Source organism: Schistocerca americana, chromosome 4 (assembly GCF_021461395.2).
Source record: "Schistocerca americana isolate TAMUIC-IGC-003095 chromosome 4, iqSchAmer2.1, whole genome shotgun sequence".
NCBI classification, from domain to species: domain Eukaryota; kingdom Metazoa; phylum Arthropoda; class Insecta; order Orthoptera; family Acrididae; genus Schistocerca; species Schistocerca americana.
Genome location: NC_060122.1, coordinates 609,552,202 through 609,572,584, shown reverse-complemented (window position 1 = coordinate 609,572,584; position 20,383 = coordinate 609,552,202). Strand labels below are relative to the sequence as shown.

General features: G+C 41.4%; 1 protein-coding gene across 3 annotated transcripts in view; it reads right to left on the bottom strand.

Annotated features, from left to right (window-relative positions):
* The window catches only part of LOC124612272 (paramyosin, long form), a 185,073-nt gene that overhangs the window by 113,895 nt on the left and 50,795 nt on the right, over nt 1–20,383 (bottom strand). For all 3 annotated transcript variants that reach the window (XM_047140369.1, XM_047140368.1, XM_047140370.1), the window contains exon 3: nt 5,166–5,222. In XM_047140369.1, the coding sequence (XP_046996325.1) occupies nt 5,166–5,222 (57 nt within the window). The remainder of the gene's footprint in view (nt 1–5,165; nt 5,223–20,383) is intronic.

Below are 20,383 nucleotides of genomic sequence, written 5' to 3'. Positions count from 1 at the left end.
CTCTGCTACACGCAATGCAAACGTTTAGAAACGTTCCCTCACTTGAGCATGAGATTAGATGCAGACATATGGGGCGCAGATATTTCATCCGGGGCTGAGTGGTGGCGTAAGGGAGGGCATCTAGCCACCAACTGTCACTCGGCAAAGGCGAAGAAAGCGGTACAGAGAAATCGACTCTACGACTGGAGAAAACCGCTGTTCTCAGATACATAGTTCGGCACGCCCGTCGTGATGATCGTGGACAGAGTACAACTGACGCAGTGACTGCAGTTACCGCTGTGCCAGAATTTGGTCGTACACTAAACGTAGCAGTTACGGTCACTGGTGTACAGGATGGTCAGGAACAGTTTGAAAGGCTTGTAAGAGTACTGCAACGTAGATTGTGCTGAGTAATCATCTACCCTGCATCACCTTTACAAGCTATTCAGACTGTTTTTGATTACCCTGTACAGCGCTACGAGATGAATCCCACTTAGACGCAGCTAGCTTTCTGCGGTCCTAGATGCGGTAAAGAGAAATATCGTAACGTTACTATGTCTACAACAAACTTGAACACGAAGATTCAGAAGGACATGAGCTGTACTTCAACGAGACAATGGAAGAACTTTTCCGTGGTGCAGTTGGCCCTGACTTTACGTTCAAAGCACGTCCGATATGAAGCGCCCTATCGAGTGGCAACATCAGACTCTGCAGTGCCTCATGCATTTGTGCGACAGGAATACCACACACATTCGGAGGATATTCTCGGGGGACGTTTTGCACAGTGCGTGCTGCGACCTCAGATTTGTAAGGTTGCGGACAAGTCAAACTTTACTGCCCACTGCTTCCGAACAGCTTAGTGGAAAGTGGCTCAACCAGGATTAACGATGAATTACTGTCCGCATTGGTTCTAATCTATGTATGGGCGAAGGACATTTCTTGCTGTCGTACAACGCTGCCTAGTGTAGGCTATTTTTTTATGGTGCTGGGGTAAACCTGCTGAATCACGAAAGTGAAAGCAGCATGTTCTCTTTGTAGTTAAACGGTCTTTTGTTTTCCTAATGTCAAGTATAGCCAGTCTAGCATTCGACTGTGTCTTAGCATATTATTGAAGAAACACATCTACCTCATTCTATCGTTTTCAGTTGTTACTCCGTTGTCTTTTTGGACCATAAACAGCCACTTATTTCTGTAGAACACATCCCGATTCTTCCTCTATATGGTCCACCCACTATTTATCCACCGCCGCCTTCAGGTGCTAAGTATTGTTTATGATTGTATCATGCGCTTCTTTCCCAATACGTGCATACCGATGAAGTCCATTCACTCACGACTTGTAAATCAGCCATCGTGTGTTTGCATAGCTATTAATGCAATCGAACTAAGAAACTCTCATTGTTGCATGACTTTTAGTATTTTGTATATAGAGCGACTGTACCTGCCAATGGGTTTTCCATCTCGAATAGGCATTTATTTGTCACAAAAAGTTCTTTTGACTACATCTATATGTAATGGGGTGCTTACAGTCCTGTTGTTTCTGTATTATGCAAAATACGTAGACGACTGACCCGTTCTTCTTCTTCAGGAGCTTCGAGTTTTGCTGTTACGTGTTCTCGCTGCCTGGACTCCAACCAGACTGTGCTTGTTGGTCTCACGCCCCTGGTTATAGAGTTCGTTTTCCGGTGGCCACTATGCCCTTCAATGTTCTTTTGTTTTTCAGAGCTCACACTAAAATTCCCCGAAAAGCAACTTCTCTCAGCGTTTTCCAACTCTAACAGACGTGGCGGCCGGCGAGATTTTAATTAAGTTTTAAATTGAGACTTCCACCTGTGTTTCACAAGGTTTTATGACCTCTTTATTTCGATAGACTCCTTAAGTATGCTGTCTCAGAAACTTGACATCTGCACCACAATACTGGCCTCATCTTATTTCATTTCATGATTATAGTTAACGCAGTGATCGGCGATATCTGGTTTTCATGGTTGTTTTAATCGCACGTGACGATGTTCCTTGCATCTTACCTCTTATAGTCTGTCCCATGTAAGACACGTCACATTCGCATGGCATGTGATACATACCCGGCTTTCGGAGACCTGTCCCACCTTTAACATTACAAAGAAAACTTTTTATCTTAAGTGAAGGAAGCGAAATACACTGGATACCTTTTTCCCGTAGGAGCCTACCTATATTTTTCGGATATTGTGCCAGCTTCCCTCCCTCGGTATCAGTCTCAACCTCTTTCTCAGGCGTTCTTGATTTTGACTGCATCGCCCGTTCAATTTGATGATGTGAGTACTCATGCCTTTGCAATACTATTCGTAGGCGTTTTAATTCTTCAGCGGGGTACTGCTACTCTGAAAGTGTTCGAGCACTACCGACCGGAGTATTTAGCACGCAGTTTATTAAAATCTCGTCGGCCATTACATCAACCAGAGTTTATATTACTGAGAGGATATGCGTTTTAGGTAATATCAGTGCGAGCTCTAAGATCGTAGTGGGCGTCAGGAATGGATGTCGGCTATAAATAGAGGCGCGAGACCAACAATAGTTCACATTCTTGTTGGAGTACAAGCAGCGGGTACACATAACAGCAAAACTCGCAGCACATGAAGATGGATGGGTCGGTTGTCGAAATATTGTGCACAAAATGGAAACAACAGCTCGGCAGAACACCCGGAAGCGCCCCAATAGTCAATTGCGCCGAAAAAGCCTGATAGATCACATTACATTACAACTGTTTCATTCATGCAAAGTTGATTCCGGTTGACATATCATCAGTAGTTGCTCTTGTTTTGGAGTCGGAATCCAAAATGGCTACTTTTTCTTCTGTACATGCTTGACATTATTCCACTCTGGGAGCGATCTAGATTGACTTGAAAGTAGAGGTAACAAACTTCAAAATGGCACGATCGCTTTACTAGAACATTTATTCGGATTACCGGTTTCAGCAAACTATGTTGCCATTTTAGGGTCCAGACAGCGAGTACACATAACAGCAAAACTCACAGCACTTGAAGAAGACTCATGGGTAGGTTATCGAAATATTGTGCACAAAATGGAAAAAGTAACTCGGCAGAACACCCTGAACTGCACCAATAGTCAGTCGTGCCGAGAAAGCCTGATAGGTCTCATGACAGTTACAGGTGTTTCATTTATGCAGAGTTGATTTCGGCTGACATATCATCAACAGCTGCTCTTACTTTGGAATCGGAATCCAAAATGGCTATTTTTTCTTTTGTAGATGCTTGACATTATTTCACTATGGGGGCGATTTAGATTGATACGAAAGTAGAGGTGACAAACTTCAAAATGCCACGATCGCTTTAGTAGAACATTTATTCAGATTACCGGTTTCGACAAACTATGTTCCATTTTAGGGTCTTATGCACTACTCTTCAAAGAATGTCGTCCATTTGTACATTAATCTGTCACACATAATAAACAGACATTTCAAGAACATGCATAACGTAGTAGTTCGGCGTGTCAAAAGTAAAACAATCATTATATATATCATCATACACAGTCCCCCAAATATAAACGCCCATTCGAGCTTAAAAGCCGCATACAGACTCTATATCAGTCTGTATGCGGCTTTGAAGCTAACCTGGACATGTATGTTTGGTGCACCGTCTATCATCTTTTATACAATGATTGTTTTACTTTTGACATGCCGAAAGGCCGTACTATGTCATGTATGTTCTTGGAATGTCTATTTATTATATGACAAAAATTACTATACACATGCCATATTATATGAGGTGATCACGCCGCATTTCAGCTCCTAGTTATAGTTTTACACTGGGACTGGGGAAATAACAGCAGCAGTACATAGCAATGTGCATGAAAGGCGTCTCTGAAAATTTCACGAATGGCGAGTAATTTTGTGGTAAATTAAATGGATGCAATAACACGAAAGCTGTGGAAATATGATTAGATAAACCAGCTGCTATTTCTGTTAAGGACAAGAAAGCAAATCCATTCGCTCGTAATGTAAATAAAAACGTAAAGAAGTCATTAAAATATGTCGCTTGGGAAAATTTTCCGGTGCTTTGAAACAGAGTGGGGAACACCTTCATTTGCTGAAAAAAGTAATGTGCATTACACACCAACGAAAAATGAATTAATTTCAACAGATAGAATTTATAACTAAATGAGACTGTTTTTGTTTATATTGCTAGAGGCAGAATTAAAAGAAGCAATCAGATGAATAATAAATGGTGTTTCGGCGCACTGTTAGAAACAATAGAGTGTGAACTTACAGATAATATATATAAAGGTGTCACAGGATACATACACAGCGTGATTCCTGTTTTACTTCATTTCACGTGATCGATAAAGCTTACAACTGTTCTGTTTGTCTGCCAGCGAGTTACGCAAACTGGAGACCCTGAGTGCTGTGTTCACCGTGTTGCATACGTGGTAGGCGCAGGTGGAGACTTCAATGAGTGGTTTGACGGGAACACTTCTGTAATAGGTGCACTAATGAAAAGTATTAGTCGTAATAAGGATTACAAATGGTAGGCGTACCGGTACTCATATTTCTAATGTTCTTGTTCCTAGTGTTATTCTCGGGTATTGTAAATAGAATTTCCTGTGTCATCTTTGGTTGTATTACGGCCCGCGTGTGTTGCCTTCCTGCATATGCCGTATTACGTTCCTTGATCGGCGTAGACCTGCCTATCAAGAGTTCATATTTCTTTGTGCAGCGTTCTCTTGTTACGATGGGCCTCGAAAATGACGAGGCATTCTCCTGTCGGAAGATCGGCGGCTGTCGAAGACGTCACCCGACTGCATTCCCGTATGTTGTTTGAGCATCACTTTGTTCCATAGAAAATTATAGTCCCCATCGTACAGTACCAGTATTGTTGCATGTGATCTAATTAAGTCACTCGTTAGGAATACGCTGTGGAAAATTTGGTATGGAATATATGAGACTTCCACAGTATTAATAAACATATCCGGACAAAATACTTTTCTACGCAAATTTATTAGTTATAAGCATCATTGGGGTGAAATCAAACTAAAAGAACATACGTTACATGTCATGGTGATTATGAAATTGAATTAATCAAATGTTAAGTGACTGTCACGTTCAAATGTAGAATATCTGGTGTTTTCAGCAAGATAAAACGAAGCAACTGTGTTGGTTGGGGGCATGTGTTTGGACCATAAGTAGCCATACTCACCCTTGCACGCAGTTCCCTCTCGGACTCCAGATCATCCTGAAGCAGCCGGATCTTGTCCTGTAACAGAGACAGTTCGCCTTTAGAAATGTGAAATTATGATGTCGTCGTACAGTAATTTTTAAATTTTCTTGTTAGTCTAAGATTAGTAACTGCTATCATTTCGTTTCATCCATGAGAATACCCACAGGAAGCTTTCGGTGATGAATTCTAAATCAGAAGGAGAGTCCCAAGTCATATTTCAGTTGCAGACGCTCATATTCAATAGTTTAATGTACTGAACTGTATATTGGACGAGGCCACGTATTCACGTTCTCATGGTTGTCAGGAAAAGGGAAGTTAAGTTATCAAAGTTTATTCATTCCTTTAGCTTTAACGTCTCAGCATAAAGGATGTTGTAGTACTTTATTATGCAATGGCATCCAGAGAAACCAAAAAAGAAGAATGAAGATTGGGATTTAACGTGACCTCGACGATAAGGGCATGAGAGACAGAGGCCAGGCTGGAATATGAATAGTTTGGGGAAGAATATCGGCTTACTACTTACAAAGCATCCATCTGACCGTTAGTTTTAATACGTATATGGAAATCATAAAAAATAGACAGAGGTCTGAACCAGCCTCATCCCGAGTTCAGATTCTGAAACTCTGTGTGGTATTGCTCAGCAAGGAGGAGGTGGCATGCGTTTCCATGGCGCTATGTAGTTATCTTCACATTCGCTTTCTTTTAACCTGCCAGCAGAATAATTACTGAATGTCTTCAGGTTTCTCTTTTTATGCCAGCCGTGTTTCTGAATTGGGATTGTAACCTGTTTGTCTGTGAAAGTCTTGGTGCATGACAAAGCAAATCTATTTCCAGTTAGGCGTATCTTGTGTAGTGGCTAAAGCCAAGGGGCTTTGGACCGCCGCCTGACCCCTGTAATTTCTGCGCTGTGATATAAGAAGTGAGCTGACAGGCTAATATCTGCGACCACGTCCTTTGTTCTATTCTAGGAGCTGTGCAAAATTTGTCACAGTGACTGAATTACATTCTGGTTAATTTGATCTGTCTTGTTTACTCAGTATGTTGCTTTGTTGGAGACATCTGTGGCTTCTGGGATGCTGATAGCCGTGCATACCAATCCAAGTTAGGAATGAATATTTTATCACATTATCTGTTCTCAAACAAGAAGTTAGCTACAAATATTTCACTCATGCAGAATTTTACCATGTTTAAAAAATAAATCTTTTTCGGATTGCTACGATTGCTTTAAATGATTGAGCCAATAAATGTAACGCACCCCTTATTCTAGCTCAGATAATAGTGATTTGCAAGGAATTACTTTCAAATGGTTCTGTTGGTAGTTATTGTTGCTTATTTTTAACAATATATGAACAAACAGACATTGGTGACGACCTTGCAGTTGTTCAAAATTAATGTCATTTATTCGCAAATGCGGAATTTTTCTGAAATTAGCTGCATTACATATGAAAACATTACCTGTTGCTACCACATGAAAACCTGTGCCGGACCAGGACTCGAACCCAGATTTCCCACTTATTGTGAGCGATCGCCTTAGCCCCTTCGGCTATCCGAGTCACCAAGAGCTAATACCTTCACACATACTGCAGCTAATGTCGGAAAGGGTCCGCAGTTGCGAATAACTTTTATAAATTTAGTACAGTCGCAAGATCGTCACCAATGTCTGTTTCTTCAGACATTGTTAAGAATTTCAAGCCTCGGCGTGCAAAATGACGATCTTAATACTAACTAGCAATACGTTTGTCTTTTTGAAACCCTGTGGCGGGAATCCTAGTAAAGTTGTGAGCAATGCGTTCGTAGGCAGTACGACATTCGGAAGTTTGTATCGGTCCTGGAAGCGTGTTCGGGTAGCCGAAGTGGTTAAGATGACCGCTTGCGATAAGCGGGAAATCTGGGTTCAGTCCCGGTCCCCCACACATTTTCATGTGCCACCAATAGGTAATATCTTCATACCCAATGCAGCTAACGCCAGAAAGATTCAGTAATTGCGAATAAAATTCATATATTATAGTTGGATTATATTAGTAGAAATTTAAATTGTTTTCATACTGAAATTATGACAGTTATGCACGGCACAATATTGAACTGATTCTGTATGTAACGTATATAATACTATATAGATGAGTATTAACAAAACATCAGTGTAGTAAGTCATTGTTGCAGAGTGCTGATAAAAATGCTTTCTATAAGAGTAGTAAAACAGGTAAACGCTAATTGGTATGAAGATCGGTTTGGGTTTAGGAGAAACGTAGGATCGTAGGAGGGAATACTGACCATATATCATATCTTAGAAGATAGACAGAAGTTGCAGCGATAAAATAAAGGGTGCGGAGGTTATTCATAACTTGTGTAGAAACTAGACTGAAGTTATGAGACGAATAACATGAAATTGAGGCGATAGTTGAGAAGAGAGAGAGAGAGAGAGATACAGACTCTCAAATTAACCTGTAATTCATTCAGTCTATACAGTGAGAAGGCAATAAAGAAAATCAAAGGAAGATGGGAGAAGGAATTAAAGTTCAGAGAGAAGAAATAAAAAGTCAGAGGTTTGCCGATGACGTAGTTCTTTTAGAGATGTAAAAGTGCTAGAATGGCCAGTTGAACGCATTGAACAGTGTCTTAAGAAGTTCTAAGATGAACGTTGAGTCAAGTAGTATAAGGCTGATTGTATGTAGTCGAGGTAACACAGGTGAAGCTGTGAGAAATAGATTAAGACATGAGATACGAAAACTAGCAGACGAATTTTCCTACGTGTACAACACAATAACTGATGGCAGAAGAAGTAGAGAGGAACTGTAGATTGGCAATAGCAAGAAAAGCTTTCCCCTAAAAAAAGGAATAAGTTAACATCAGTAGTAAATTTAAGTGTTCACGAGGTTTCCCTGTATGTATTTGTCTGTATTGTAGTCTAATGTAGATTTTAAATGTGGACAGAGTGGGAGAGAAAATGGCGCAACTTGCTTAAAGAAGGGATAGGATGGTAAGACTCATCCAAAATTATCAATGAGTTGTAATGAGTTGTAGTGGGGGCGAGGGATTGTAGGAGGGTAAAAATTATACAGGAAATCGACGCTTGTCTGCAGTTAACAAGTTGAAGTGGATGTACGTCGCAGTAGTTACACAGAGATGAAGAGAACTGCACTGGTGATACTAGCGTGGAGAACTACATCAAACCAGTCTTCGAACTGAATGCCGCAACTTTATTTGCAGTTACGTTCTTGATACAGTTTTAAGGGAAACAAAAAGTTTTATACAAGAAGCAGATAGCAACGGATTTTAAACGATCCCAAGGCAAAGCACCATCCGCCTTATTACAAGAGCATTACACTTCAGGAGTATTACTTCAGGAATTCCATGTGATAAGGGCAACGTCAGGAATGTATAATTTAATTCTCGGAAAGATAATTAGGAGAAACATTTTTCTATCTCAATGTATTCCTCTCTTTCATTCTCTTTCTCACTGTCTGTGTGTGTGTATGCATGTGTGTGTATGTGTGTGTGTTCCTCTGTGTGTGTTTGTGTAGAATAGTAGAATAGTACAGCAGGTAGCAGCAAAATAATATTAGTGAATATTCTTTTTAAATTAGTGAAATGTAGTCACACAGTAAAACAGATAATTCTGCAGATGCAGCATAATGTTTTTGAGAGGCAATAACGAAATACCTCATAGAGTAAACAACTATCAACAATTGGTCTAATCCGAAACATGTGTGGAGCCAGATCAGCCCAGCCACAGGCCTTCGACTAAAGGGAATTGTCTGTCAAAGTGTTGTATCACGAAAGTCAGGTGTGAACTACTGATACGTAGATTGCTTATGTTGGTAACGTGGAAGCAAACATATATGTGAATCACACCATTTCAGTAGAGAAACGATAAGAAGCGAACGACAGATATTGCTGTTCTCAAATATAGCACCGTATCAAAAAAGCGTTATGCTTTGATGAAATAACAGTTTCAATTCACGCAATGCAGCACAGAGGATTGCGAAAATGCACATAGGTTTTACACGGAAAGAAATTTAAACAGACATTAGAATGATCCCAAGGCTAAGCACCATCAGCTTTATCACAAGAGCATTACACTTCAGGAGTATTACTTCAGAAATTCCATGTGGTAAGTGCAGCGTCAGGAATGTATAATTTAACTCTCGAAAAGATAATTTAGAGAAACGGTTTTCTGTCTCAACGTATTCCTCTATTTAATTCTCTTTCTCACTGTGTGTGTATGTGTATGTGTATGTGTGTGTGTGTGTGTGTGTGTGTGTGTGTGTGTGTGTGTGTGTGGATGCACGGAGGGACTAAGAGGGAATGGGGCTCAATAAGCGCTAACAAGTTTTCTACTAGAGACTGTTACTAACAGTTTTCTGCGAGATATTATCTTCTGTATGAATTAAAAATGAGTATTGTTTCAGACATTCCAACGAATTTAAGGCAACTGAACGACTCAGTTCAGTAAAAGGACGACTGAACAGCCGCTGGAAGCAGAAGAAGTAGCGCCGATTCGGCAGGTGACTTTAAGGACTGGGTAAGCGGAGAGGCAGCTGGCAGCTCTAGCCGGTCACACGCCACGCGGCAAACCTCAGGTAGCAGGTGCTATCGGCTGCACGTCTTCTTGATGTGGGGAATACGTTTTGTTGTTATAAACTTGCTTTATGAATGCCGATACTTACGAAGTACCTTGCTTTTCCGAGCAACAATTTACAATCGTTTCATATGTATTTTTACGTCACCTACTATTTTCACATTGTCATTAAGGGTTTCGGGCCACACAAATGAGCTAGTTCGTGTACCTTCTGGTCAGCTCTTTAGGGTATTTTCTCATTGACTACTCTAGGGTACTTGGCGTACTGCTATTCAAAACAGAGGTAGGCGGACCACATGAAAAGAGCTATCGAATGTACCTGAGTAAAGGAGCTACTAAAAACTGATGTAACTACAGGGTGCCAGCAGAGTAACTTCCGTCGCTTTTTGGGTCGACTGGTAACATAGTAGGTTAGCAGTTTCTAAGGACAGCTCAACAACCCAGTCCCTTAACTATTGTGGAGTAAATGGAGTCTTGCAGCAGTATAAGAACAAAAATACTTGCAAGTAGTTCTGATGTGCAGTTGATTCCCACTTTCAAAAACCAGTAATTGCGTACTTTATTGTTAGTACGTGTGCTCCCCATTCATGCAGCCCTTGTCTTTCATCAGAAATACATACACACACTGAGCGGTAGGGAAAGAAAATGAGAAACTGATATAGACGGAAACTCTACTATAAAGAAATTTACGCTTACTGTTATTTTTAACACTTTTTGTGTCACTGCAGTTGCCACCAATGTAAGACGAAAGATATTACTGTTACTGTCATTGTTATTATAAACCTAAAAACAACAGAACTGAAATATTCGAGCTGAGGTGTTGATACTGCAAATTATGTGGGCCGATAAGATAACAAATGATGGCATTCTCCGCAGAATAGACGAATAAAGGAAGAACTGGAGAAGGGCGTTTAGAAGAAGAGGCTGAATGACGTGCCGATAGGACACGTGACGAGACACCGAAGAATAAATTCAGTTCTACTAGTGGAAGCCGTAAACTTCAAAATTTGTAGGCGAGACAGAAATTAGAGCAATTGCAACAAAGAACTGAAGTTGAGTGCTACTTTTAGATGTAGAGGTTGATACAGGAGAGGTAATCATAAGGGTCAGCATCAAAACATTTATAAGACTGATGACATGAAAAAATATTTTTAATTACCATATGTTGGCTGATTATGTGTTTGGGACATAAACCTAGAGAATATTATATCATCAAATCTAGCATCTACTCGTATGCAGGTCACAAGACTGTGGTTTCAAGCCAAAGTCGGATGAGACGTAATCTAATAAAACAAAATAGATAAAAAGTGCACATCAGACAGAACGGTAAAAAGGATTTTGAAAATTTTCAGTTGACTGAATGAAAGATATTTTGTGAAGAGGTGCATAACTGGAACTAATTAACTCTATGATTCTGAAAGAAGCATGTGATTTGTCTGATTTTACTCTGAAATTGTACTAAAGCGAAATAAAGCGAACGCTGGTATGTCGTATATATCTGAAATCACAGCGGAAAATTATGCTATGTTTCAGAGTTCCACCTGACTATAGGAAATACACTCGAGAAAAAGTATTTCAACAGAATACCAAAGAAACGGGGCAGCAAATAAGAAAAAAGTATGATCCAAAGTGTACGATAATAACAGAAGAGGCAAACTGTAAGACCAATCGAACAAGCCTCCATATTTCGACAGATGGTGTCCCAGGAAACAATGCATTATTTCGTCTACGACATGATATTTCGTCACTTGCAGCTACAGCTGAAAGTAAACAACGTTCGTCACTCGAGCAGACTACGTTCAAAACTGTGTCTGCTGAGAAAATGTGAGAGGTACTTGGGCCAGTGTAACCGTTTATTTACTTTATTTGTGGTAGGAAGGAAGAAAGATAGGGTCAGGGCTTGATGTCCTAATGACCCGTCGATGATGAGGTCATTAGAGACGGATGACGAGCTCGTATGGGAAGGCACACTGTTATGTGTGTTTCATTGTGTAGTTTGTCTTCAGCGATTCAGGGCTACCACAGAACACCTAAACCAGGGGGCCGGGCAGGGATTTAAACCGCTGTCCTCCCAATGCGAGTCACGTGTCTGACTGCTGCGCCACTTCGCCCTGTCGTGACAGGAGGCACAGAGTTACCATCTCGGGGTATTTCGGCTCAATAATCTGGCTTATGTGAAAGGAATAAAAGACGATATAAATGGTTCAAATGGCTCTGAGCACTATGGGACTTAACAGCTATGGTCATCAGTCCCCTAGAACTTAGAACTACTTAAACCTAACTAACCTACGGACAGCACACAACACCCAGCCATCACGAGGCAGAGAAAATCCCTGACCCCGCCGGGAATCGAACCCGGGAACCCGGGCGTGGGAAGCGAGAACGCTACCGCACGACCACGAGATGCGGGCTAAAGACGATATAGAAGTCACAGCAATAACAACGTATGTACGAACTGTACTCCTAAGAAGATACCTAACAAAAATCAACAATGCAACGTTGAAACGAAGGGCAGCTCTTAAAGTGCACCAGAGCGGTATTTAGGAACGTCAGAACATTCATGGTGCATTGTGCAGTTCACCTGCTGCGTCACTGCTTGGTTATGCTATTTAGTTTTCTCCGCGACCCATGAAGAGTCGTCTCACAAGTAAAACAGCATTTCTGGATGCATGACGTGGAAAAAAATGCAATTAACGTTGAAAACCATTTCTACCGGTAAAATGGTAACAATGGATTAAGTAGATACGAGGAATTAAAGTGGAAGTCTTATTAGAAACAGCTGATCACCTAGTGCTGTCCAGTTACTTATTTGACCCAACCTTTTACTAAGAAAAGTAATGAAACGTGTCTGTAGTGTAAAATCAAACTTAATTTATTTGCGTGCCTCCTATAGGTATAGATAGAGTGTACAGATAAGAAAGCAAGGTCGTGATATAGTTTATTCTTATGTCACTGATTTCCGACCCAACCCCAGAAGTAAGGGTGTTGGAACTGTGTAAGTCCCGCAGTATTTTTTCGCCGATAGTAAGACACATGTGTACTAAGATTGGTTCTACAGTTAGACTTACTTTTCACTCATTTCCCTCCCCTACCCAAACCTCCACCTCTAGTCGCCCTAAGTGCGTCACCGCGTCGTAGTTCATTAGCATTTTTTTCCATATAGTGTACAAACTTTGGTTGACATTGCTCCAAGCGTCCCACAGTTATGCTCTACATGTCACCTGCTGCTACTGCCACCTCCATCCCTAGGGGTGGAATGACATCAATGTCATAAACCAACCCAGCAGCCCCCCCCCCCCCCCCAATCACCTATCCCCGCACCCCAAATTGTGAATATGTATCAGTTTGGGGAGCTCTGAAATGCACGAGTGTTATTGTATTGGAGACTGATGAAGATCACATGGGTTGTTCGAGTAAGGAATGAAGACGTCCTGCAGCGACCAAGTGAGGAAGAAGTAGTTGAATGAAGAACATAGCGAAACAAAGAGGCTGAATAGTTTGGCGTATATCAGTACTTGACTCATTGTTGAAACCTGGGTGTGGGAGGGGGGAGACGCGATAGCGACTGGGATGGAGAAATAGAAATGCAACAAAGTAGTCTTAGGGTTGATGATCCAAGCAACATAGATTGGCGAAGACGTGCACGTTATACTGGCGGGATACCATCACATTGTTTTCCTCCAAGTACATCTAGAGGGCCCATAGGTTGAAAATGAAATAGACTTTTTATTTACGCGTTAAAATAATTCACTAATTACACTAGAAAAACTCTTTGCTATAAAGCATCAGAAGCAGTTTTTACTGTTCGAGAGATTTAATAAGCGTATTTTCTATAGCACGCCAGGTGGCAAAGTTGCGTGCACTCAATGCGCAGCCTTATGTTCGTTCGAGAGACTAGTCCAGATTTCCAGCGAATTGTATAAGAGCTGTCTCAGAGCTTTTAAATGTTTAAAGAAACCCACGACCATCAGACTAGACTCGTGTTTGATAAAATCTTTTTATATCCTGCGAATTTCGATCGTATAAATCGTCATAGGTCCTAAAAATGAAGCCAGTGTACTTAACATAGCTCATGACAGAAGTAATACACTACGGCCATTAAAATTGCTACAACACGAAGATGACGTGCTACAGACGCGAAATTTAACCGGCAGGAAGAAGATGCTGTGATATGCAAATGATTAGCTTTTCAGAGCATTCACACAAGGTTGCCGCCGGTGGCGACACCTGCAACGTGCTGACATGAGGATAGTTGGGTTCAGGAGGGTAATAGGGAACGCCGTGCTGGATCCCAACGGCCTCGTATCACTAGCAGTCGAGGCGACAGACATCTTATCCGCATGGCTGTAACGGATCATGCAGCCACGACTCGATCCCTGACTCAACAGATGGGGACGTTTGCAAGACAACAACCATCTGCACGAACAGTTCGACGACGTTTGCAGCAGCATGGACTATCAGCTTGGAGACCATGGCTGCGGTTACCCTTGACGCTGCATCACAGACAGGAGCGCCTGCGATGGTGTACTCAACGACGAACCTGGGTGCACGAATGGCTAAACGTCATTTTTTCGGATGAATCCAGCTTCTGTTTACAGCATCATGATGGTGGCATCCGTGTTTGGCGACATCGCGGTGAACGCACGTTGGAAGCGTGTATTCGTCATCGCCATACTGGCGTATCACCCTGCGTGATGGTATGGGGGCCATTGGTTACACCTCTCGGTCACCTCTTGTTCTCATTGATGGCACTTTTAACAGTGGACGTTATATTTCAGATGTGTTACGACCCGTGGTTCTACCCTTCATTCGATCCCTGCGAAACCCTACATTTCAGCAGGACATGCATCTTGCAGGCCCTGTACGGGCCTTTCAGGATACAGAAAATGTTCGACTGCTGCCCTGGCCAGCACATTCTCCAGATCTATCACCAATTGAAAACGTCTGGTCAATGGTGGACGAACAACTGGCTCGTCACAATACACCAGTCACTACTCTTGATGAACTGTGGTATCGTGTTGAAGCTGCATGGGCAGCTGTACCTGTACACGCCATCCAAGCTCTGTTTGACTCAATGCCCACGCGCATGAAGGCCGTTATTACGGCCAGAGGTGGTTGTTCTGGGTACTGATTTCTCAGGATCTATGCACCCAAATTGCATGAAAATGTAATCACATGTCAGTTCTAGTATAATATATTTGTCCAATGAATACCCATTTATCATCTGCATTTCTTCTTGGTGAAGCAATTTTAATGGCCAGTAGTGTAAAATGAAAGCTGAATGGATAAGATCATAAAATAACGATTTCCTCTACACGTTGTAGTATTGCATGTGATAAGTAAATTTTTTTAGCACAATGGACTCGCATTCGGGAGGACGGCAGTTCAAATACACGTCCGTCCATCCAGATTTTAATTTTCCGTGATTTCCGTAAGTCACTTCAGGCAAATGCAGGGATGGTTCCTTTGGAAGGGCACGGCCAATTTCCTTCCCCATCCTTAAACTTATCCGAGCTTGGGCTCCGTCTTTAATGACCTCGGTGTCGGCGGGACGTTAAACCCTAATCTTCCTTCCTCCCAGTTGGTGTAGTGAATTAGCTTGAGTTTCGTGAACTTTTTTTCCTAATGACTGTGACGCTACCACGTCTGACGTGCACTGTTGGGAGAGGTGCCCCTCGACCGCCACACCGCCTCTGCGGGCTTGGCCCACAGTGCGTGTCTATTTCTGCCTGCGCTCGCCCCTTCCCTTGCTCTTACTGCCCACGCTGCCTGTCGTCGTTTCTTTGTCTCGTGCAAGTGTGCTCTGTGAATCAACGGGAAGAAGGCGCATCGCATGGAAGAGTTTCATGTCGTGCCGCAGATATTTCGGGCATATGAGATCACTCCTTAAAATGCCGGATAGTAATTTCCATCGTATTTTCACTGCTGAGTAATGTAACCAAATTTATCTTTCAGGAAATAGCTCTTCGCTGCAGAACTCTACTGAACGGCACGATTTACTTAATGCACATTTCGTGTGCCTATCGTTCCTGTGTGTCTGTTCACTTTAGAACATAATAAAAAAATGTTACGGTGTTGTTGTTAAACTGGAAAATTTTACGCCTAAACGTAGTATTTGTTTAGTTTAGTTCGCAACGTGTGACGAACTTACTTATCTATAACAGCTAACATATTTTTGTAAGAATATTTACCAAATCGATTCGTATTGTTTACAGTTAAAAGCCTGTGAAGAGGGTAATGCAACGATTTTTCTGTGTACAGTTGTCGCAGACACTTAATGTCTGCTGACGTTCGGAGGCAGTCAAAACGAGAAAAGGATTCGAAAATTGCATACTTATATGGCGTTACAGAGGAATGCTGAAGGCAATGTGTATACAGAATAACGAATGCAGGAGTACTGAATTTAATCGAGGTTAAAGTAATTGCACAACTTTACTAAGGAAGGGACAAATAGGTGAGAGACATCCTGAGACGTCGGAGAAGGGTTAATTTGAGAATGGAGGGAAGAGTGGGGAGTAATCATAATAAAATAAGAGAAATCAGAGCTGGAAAAAAAAATGGTTCAAATGGCTCTGAGCACTATTAGACTTAACTGCTGAGGTCATCAGTCCCCTAGAACTTAGAACTACTTAAACCTAACTAAGGACATCACACACACCCCTGCCCGAGGCAGGATTCGAACCTGCGACCGTAGCGGTCGCGCGGCTCCAGACTGTAGCGCCTAGAACCGCTCAGCCACTTCGGCCGGCTCAGAGCTGGAACGGAAATATTTAGGTGTTCCTTTTTCCCCACACGCCATTCGAGAGTGGAATGGTAGACAAGTAGTATGAAAATGGTTCGATGAACCCTCTGACAGGCACTTAAGTGTGAATTGCAGAGTAACCATGTAGATGTAGATGTAGATGTAAAAGTTGTAGAGGAAGACGAAAGCTAGAATACAATAAGCAGTTTCAAATAGATGTAGGTGGCAGTATTTACGCAGAAAGGAGACACTAGCACAGGATGGACTAGCGTGCAGAGATTCGTCAATCCAACCTTGGGACCGAAGATGACGTACCAATATGTAGACCTCATTGCTACTGCATTAAAGAAAGCAATAAAAGTTTGCGTGCAGCTGCATAAAGGTGGTCAAGGCGGAGGACAAATACAGCAAAATTACTGTAGACATTAGAAGTAAATCTCAGCCGCGCATTTTACCCAGTACAATCTTATAGTTAAATTCACGCGCCATCTCTCTCTTTTTACAGATAGTCTACCACATAAGATACATATATCGGTTCGCACTCTGGTAATGTCAGGTACACATTATTCCGATTACTGCGTTGGTCGACAAAAAATACTTACATTGATGGCCGTGCGGTTATAGGCGCTACAGTCCGGAACCGCGGGGCCGCTACGGTCACAGGTTCGAATCCTGCCTCGGGCATGGATGTGTGTGGTGTCCTTAGGTTAGTTAGGTTTACGTAGTTCTAAGTTCTAGGGGACTGATGACCTAAGATGTTAAGTCCCATAGTGCTCAGAGCCATTTGAACCATTTTGAACTTACATTGATTGTCTAGACGAATACGATACATGGACTGCAAACCGGCTGCAGGGGAATGTTTCAGCAGCATAACACCGAATTCGTCGAGGGCCATCACTTACAGTAACTAAATAAAACTACATCGAAGTATTGTGTATTAGAGCCCACACAGAGGCATACAGACAATCCTTCTTTCCACGAACAATAGGAGACTGGAATAGAAGGGAGAACTGATAGAGGTACTCAAGGTACCCTCCGCCACACACCGTCAGGTGGCTTGCGGAGTATGGATGTAGATGTAGAAAAACGCAATCGTTAAGGTGCCATCACACCTAATAATTAGGCCTGTAAACACCTCAATCTGTGATATACCCGACCATTGCGTTAAAATGTATTCCTTTGGTAACAACACAAAAAGAACGGAAAAAATTAGTTTCTCGACATCATGAATAATCCCTGCCGATCATTATTATGAGCATAAAAATGGTTCAACTACAGACCCGAATAAAGTAGTGAACGCGTAGCCGAAATGGATAAATATTTTGAATTGCTATGATTCTTATGTATCAAGTTTGAGGATGAAGACGCTGTTTAAGACTGCCTACGTTGGATAAACATCCGCTGCACAGTGTGAAGGGCAATTTCAGGTATTTTATGTGACGAGAATGCATTGTATAATGTGAAAGTGGAGACTTTCACAATAGACCAGCTGAACACCAGCTGAACAGTTGGATTTCCTATAAGGTTCTAAGAATTAGACCGATCGCAATAAGATACTTAACAATTTCTTCATAATGTGGGGCCACAGTCATAATATATTTCTTTAAAGTCAGTACCGCCATTAGACTGTTGTTTATTTACAGTGTTACATTTACACTTACTAAATTGCCGAAGATGGCAATATAACACTCAAAACAGTTGATAATGGCACTTTGAAGCCGAAACCATGATTATTTAAGTGTAAATGTAACACTGTAAATAAAAAAAACAGTCTAATGGCAGTACTGACTTTAAGGGAATAAGATACGATCTTGCGGTACGAAATAAAGAAGTTAAGCTGCGTACGTGATATTCAACAATTACTATAAACCCAAGATTACAGATCATGACGTATGCTAGATACTGGATGAAGATTTCTAGAACACACAGCATACTGAGTGCGGAGGTTGACACGGAAGTTTTCCAACCGCTGGGCAGACCGGAAATGAGGTGTTGTCCCCATTATAAAAAGGAAGTCAGTCGTGGACAGAAGCAGCCCGCATGAAGTAACCCACTTGAATGGCGGAAGATAATAGCAGCGGATTCCAGACATTTAATATACAATGATTGCGAAGATATCAAAAAGAAAATTGTGCAAATCAGCAATGAAATTATAGAACCGCGTGACTAGTTTTCACGTGTGCGGCAGAAGAAAAAAGATGGCTTGGGAAAATTTCATAAGTTACGTAGAGCATTCAAAACTACTCTTCCAATGTGCCTCGAAAGTAAATTGGCAGGTTATGTACATTACCAGTTTTTATTTACGCAGGAAAAAAACTATGAAAACCACGATAACGTTTCACTAGCACGGTATAGAACATTTAAAACTGGACTGTATTTAAATATGAAATTACTGAGTCCGTTGAAAGCATGCTCCCTCTTATCATACAATACGACTGCAGTTTAATGTTTCCTATAGTTTTTACTGATAGAGGAAGAAACTTGTAGTTTTACGTACTTTGAGATAAATTTCGAATTGTATTTTGTAAGAGCAGGTGTGGAAGACCTTTTAGTGAAGGTAAGAGTTGGTATAAATATTTTCAGATTTATAGATACAGTTATTTGAGGTGAAACAATGCAAATCCTGCCAGATGCCTAAGGTTGCTGAAAGATCTTTCTATCTGGTTGTTTATATTTTATAGTAGCTATTTGTCGTTTAGCGTCATGTGAAGGGTATCATTTCATGTGAAGACTGTTGGCTGAAGAGGAACACCGGCCAGCTGTGTTTGACAGTTAATCTTGTTGGTCAGATTGCTCAGTTGGCTCTTTCGTGGTCAGAGACAGAAATCGCGAATACTCCATATAAGTTATGAACCGGAACTTCCGTTTGAAATCTGAGTAGAGTTGCAACAACATCTACGTCCCTGCCGGTAACTAAGTTTGACGCATTTTGCAACATATGATCTTAAAAATCCACATAATGAACGGATGAACGAGTTACTTAAAAACTGGTTGTAATATGGGGTGGGTGCGACTGCGTAGATACATACAAACACCAGTTTCTTATATTGTCTATAATATTTGACAGTTTTCCCGTATTACATCAGTTTTTCATCCATTAGGAAAAAATGAGGGGGAAATGTATGAAATGCACTTTTCCCATTTCTAGTCAGTACTTAGAGTAAAAGTCTGAACTGAAGCCTTGATTGGAATAACAGCTTTTCAAATGTGGTGCTGGAGAAGAATGTGTAGTTCTGATAACTATGGAAGGATGAGTAGATCGGAAAGCTATAGAAGAGATACCGAATCGAACAGGGTAGAAGAGAAATTTGTGGCAGAACTTCACTAAAAGAAGGGATGGGTTGAAAGGACAGATCCGTTTGGGGGGAGGGGGTTAAACTGTAGAGGGAGACTGAGGTTTGACTGCACTAAGTAGGTCCAAATGAAATGATCGTACATTACCGTAGCTACATAGAAATTAAAAGACTTGCACGTGCCAGACTTCCACGTTGATATGTATCAAATCAGCCTTCGGACTGAAGATCAGCACAACATACCAAGCAGAATATACTTATAGCCTTTAAATCTCCTTCAGTGGGCCAGTAATATTTGCAGATTTTTGCGATACTGAACAATCACATCGCAATATTAGGAGGAGGTCTAAATTTTATTTTGAGAGATCATCGTGACACGGTTTTCCACAGACTTTCCGAATGATTCCAGGCGAATGCAAGGATGTTTCCTGACAGTATGACCAACGACATTACGTTCCATATTTCATGCCACCTCCCCCACCCACCCAAAAAGAAAGAAAAGATAAAATTGTCTTCAGCATGAAGGTTGGTTTGGACACCACAGTGATATAGTAAGCATTGTTCAAGTGTTCAAATGTGTATG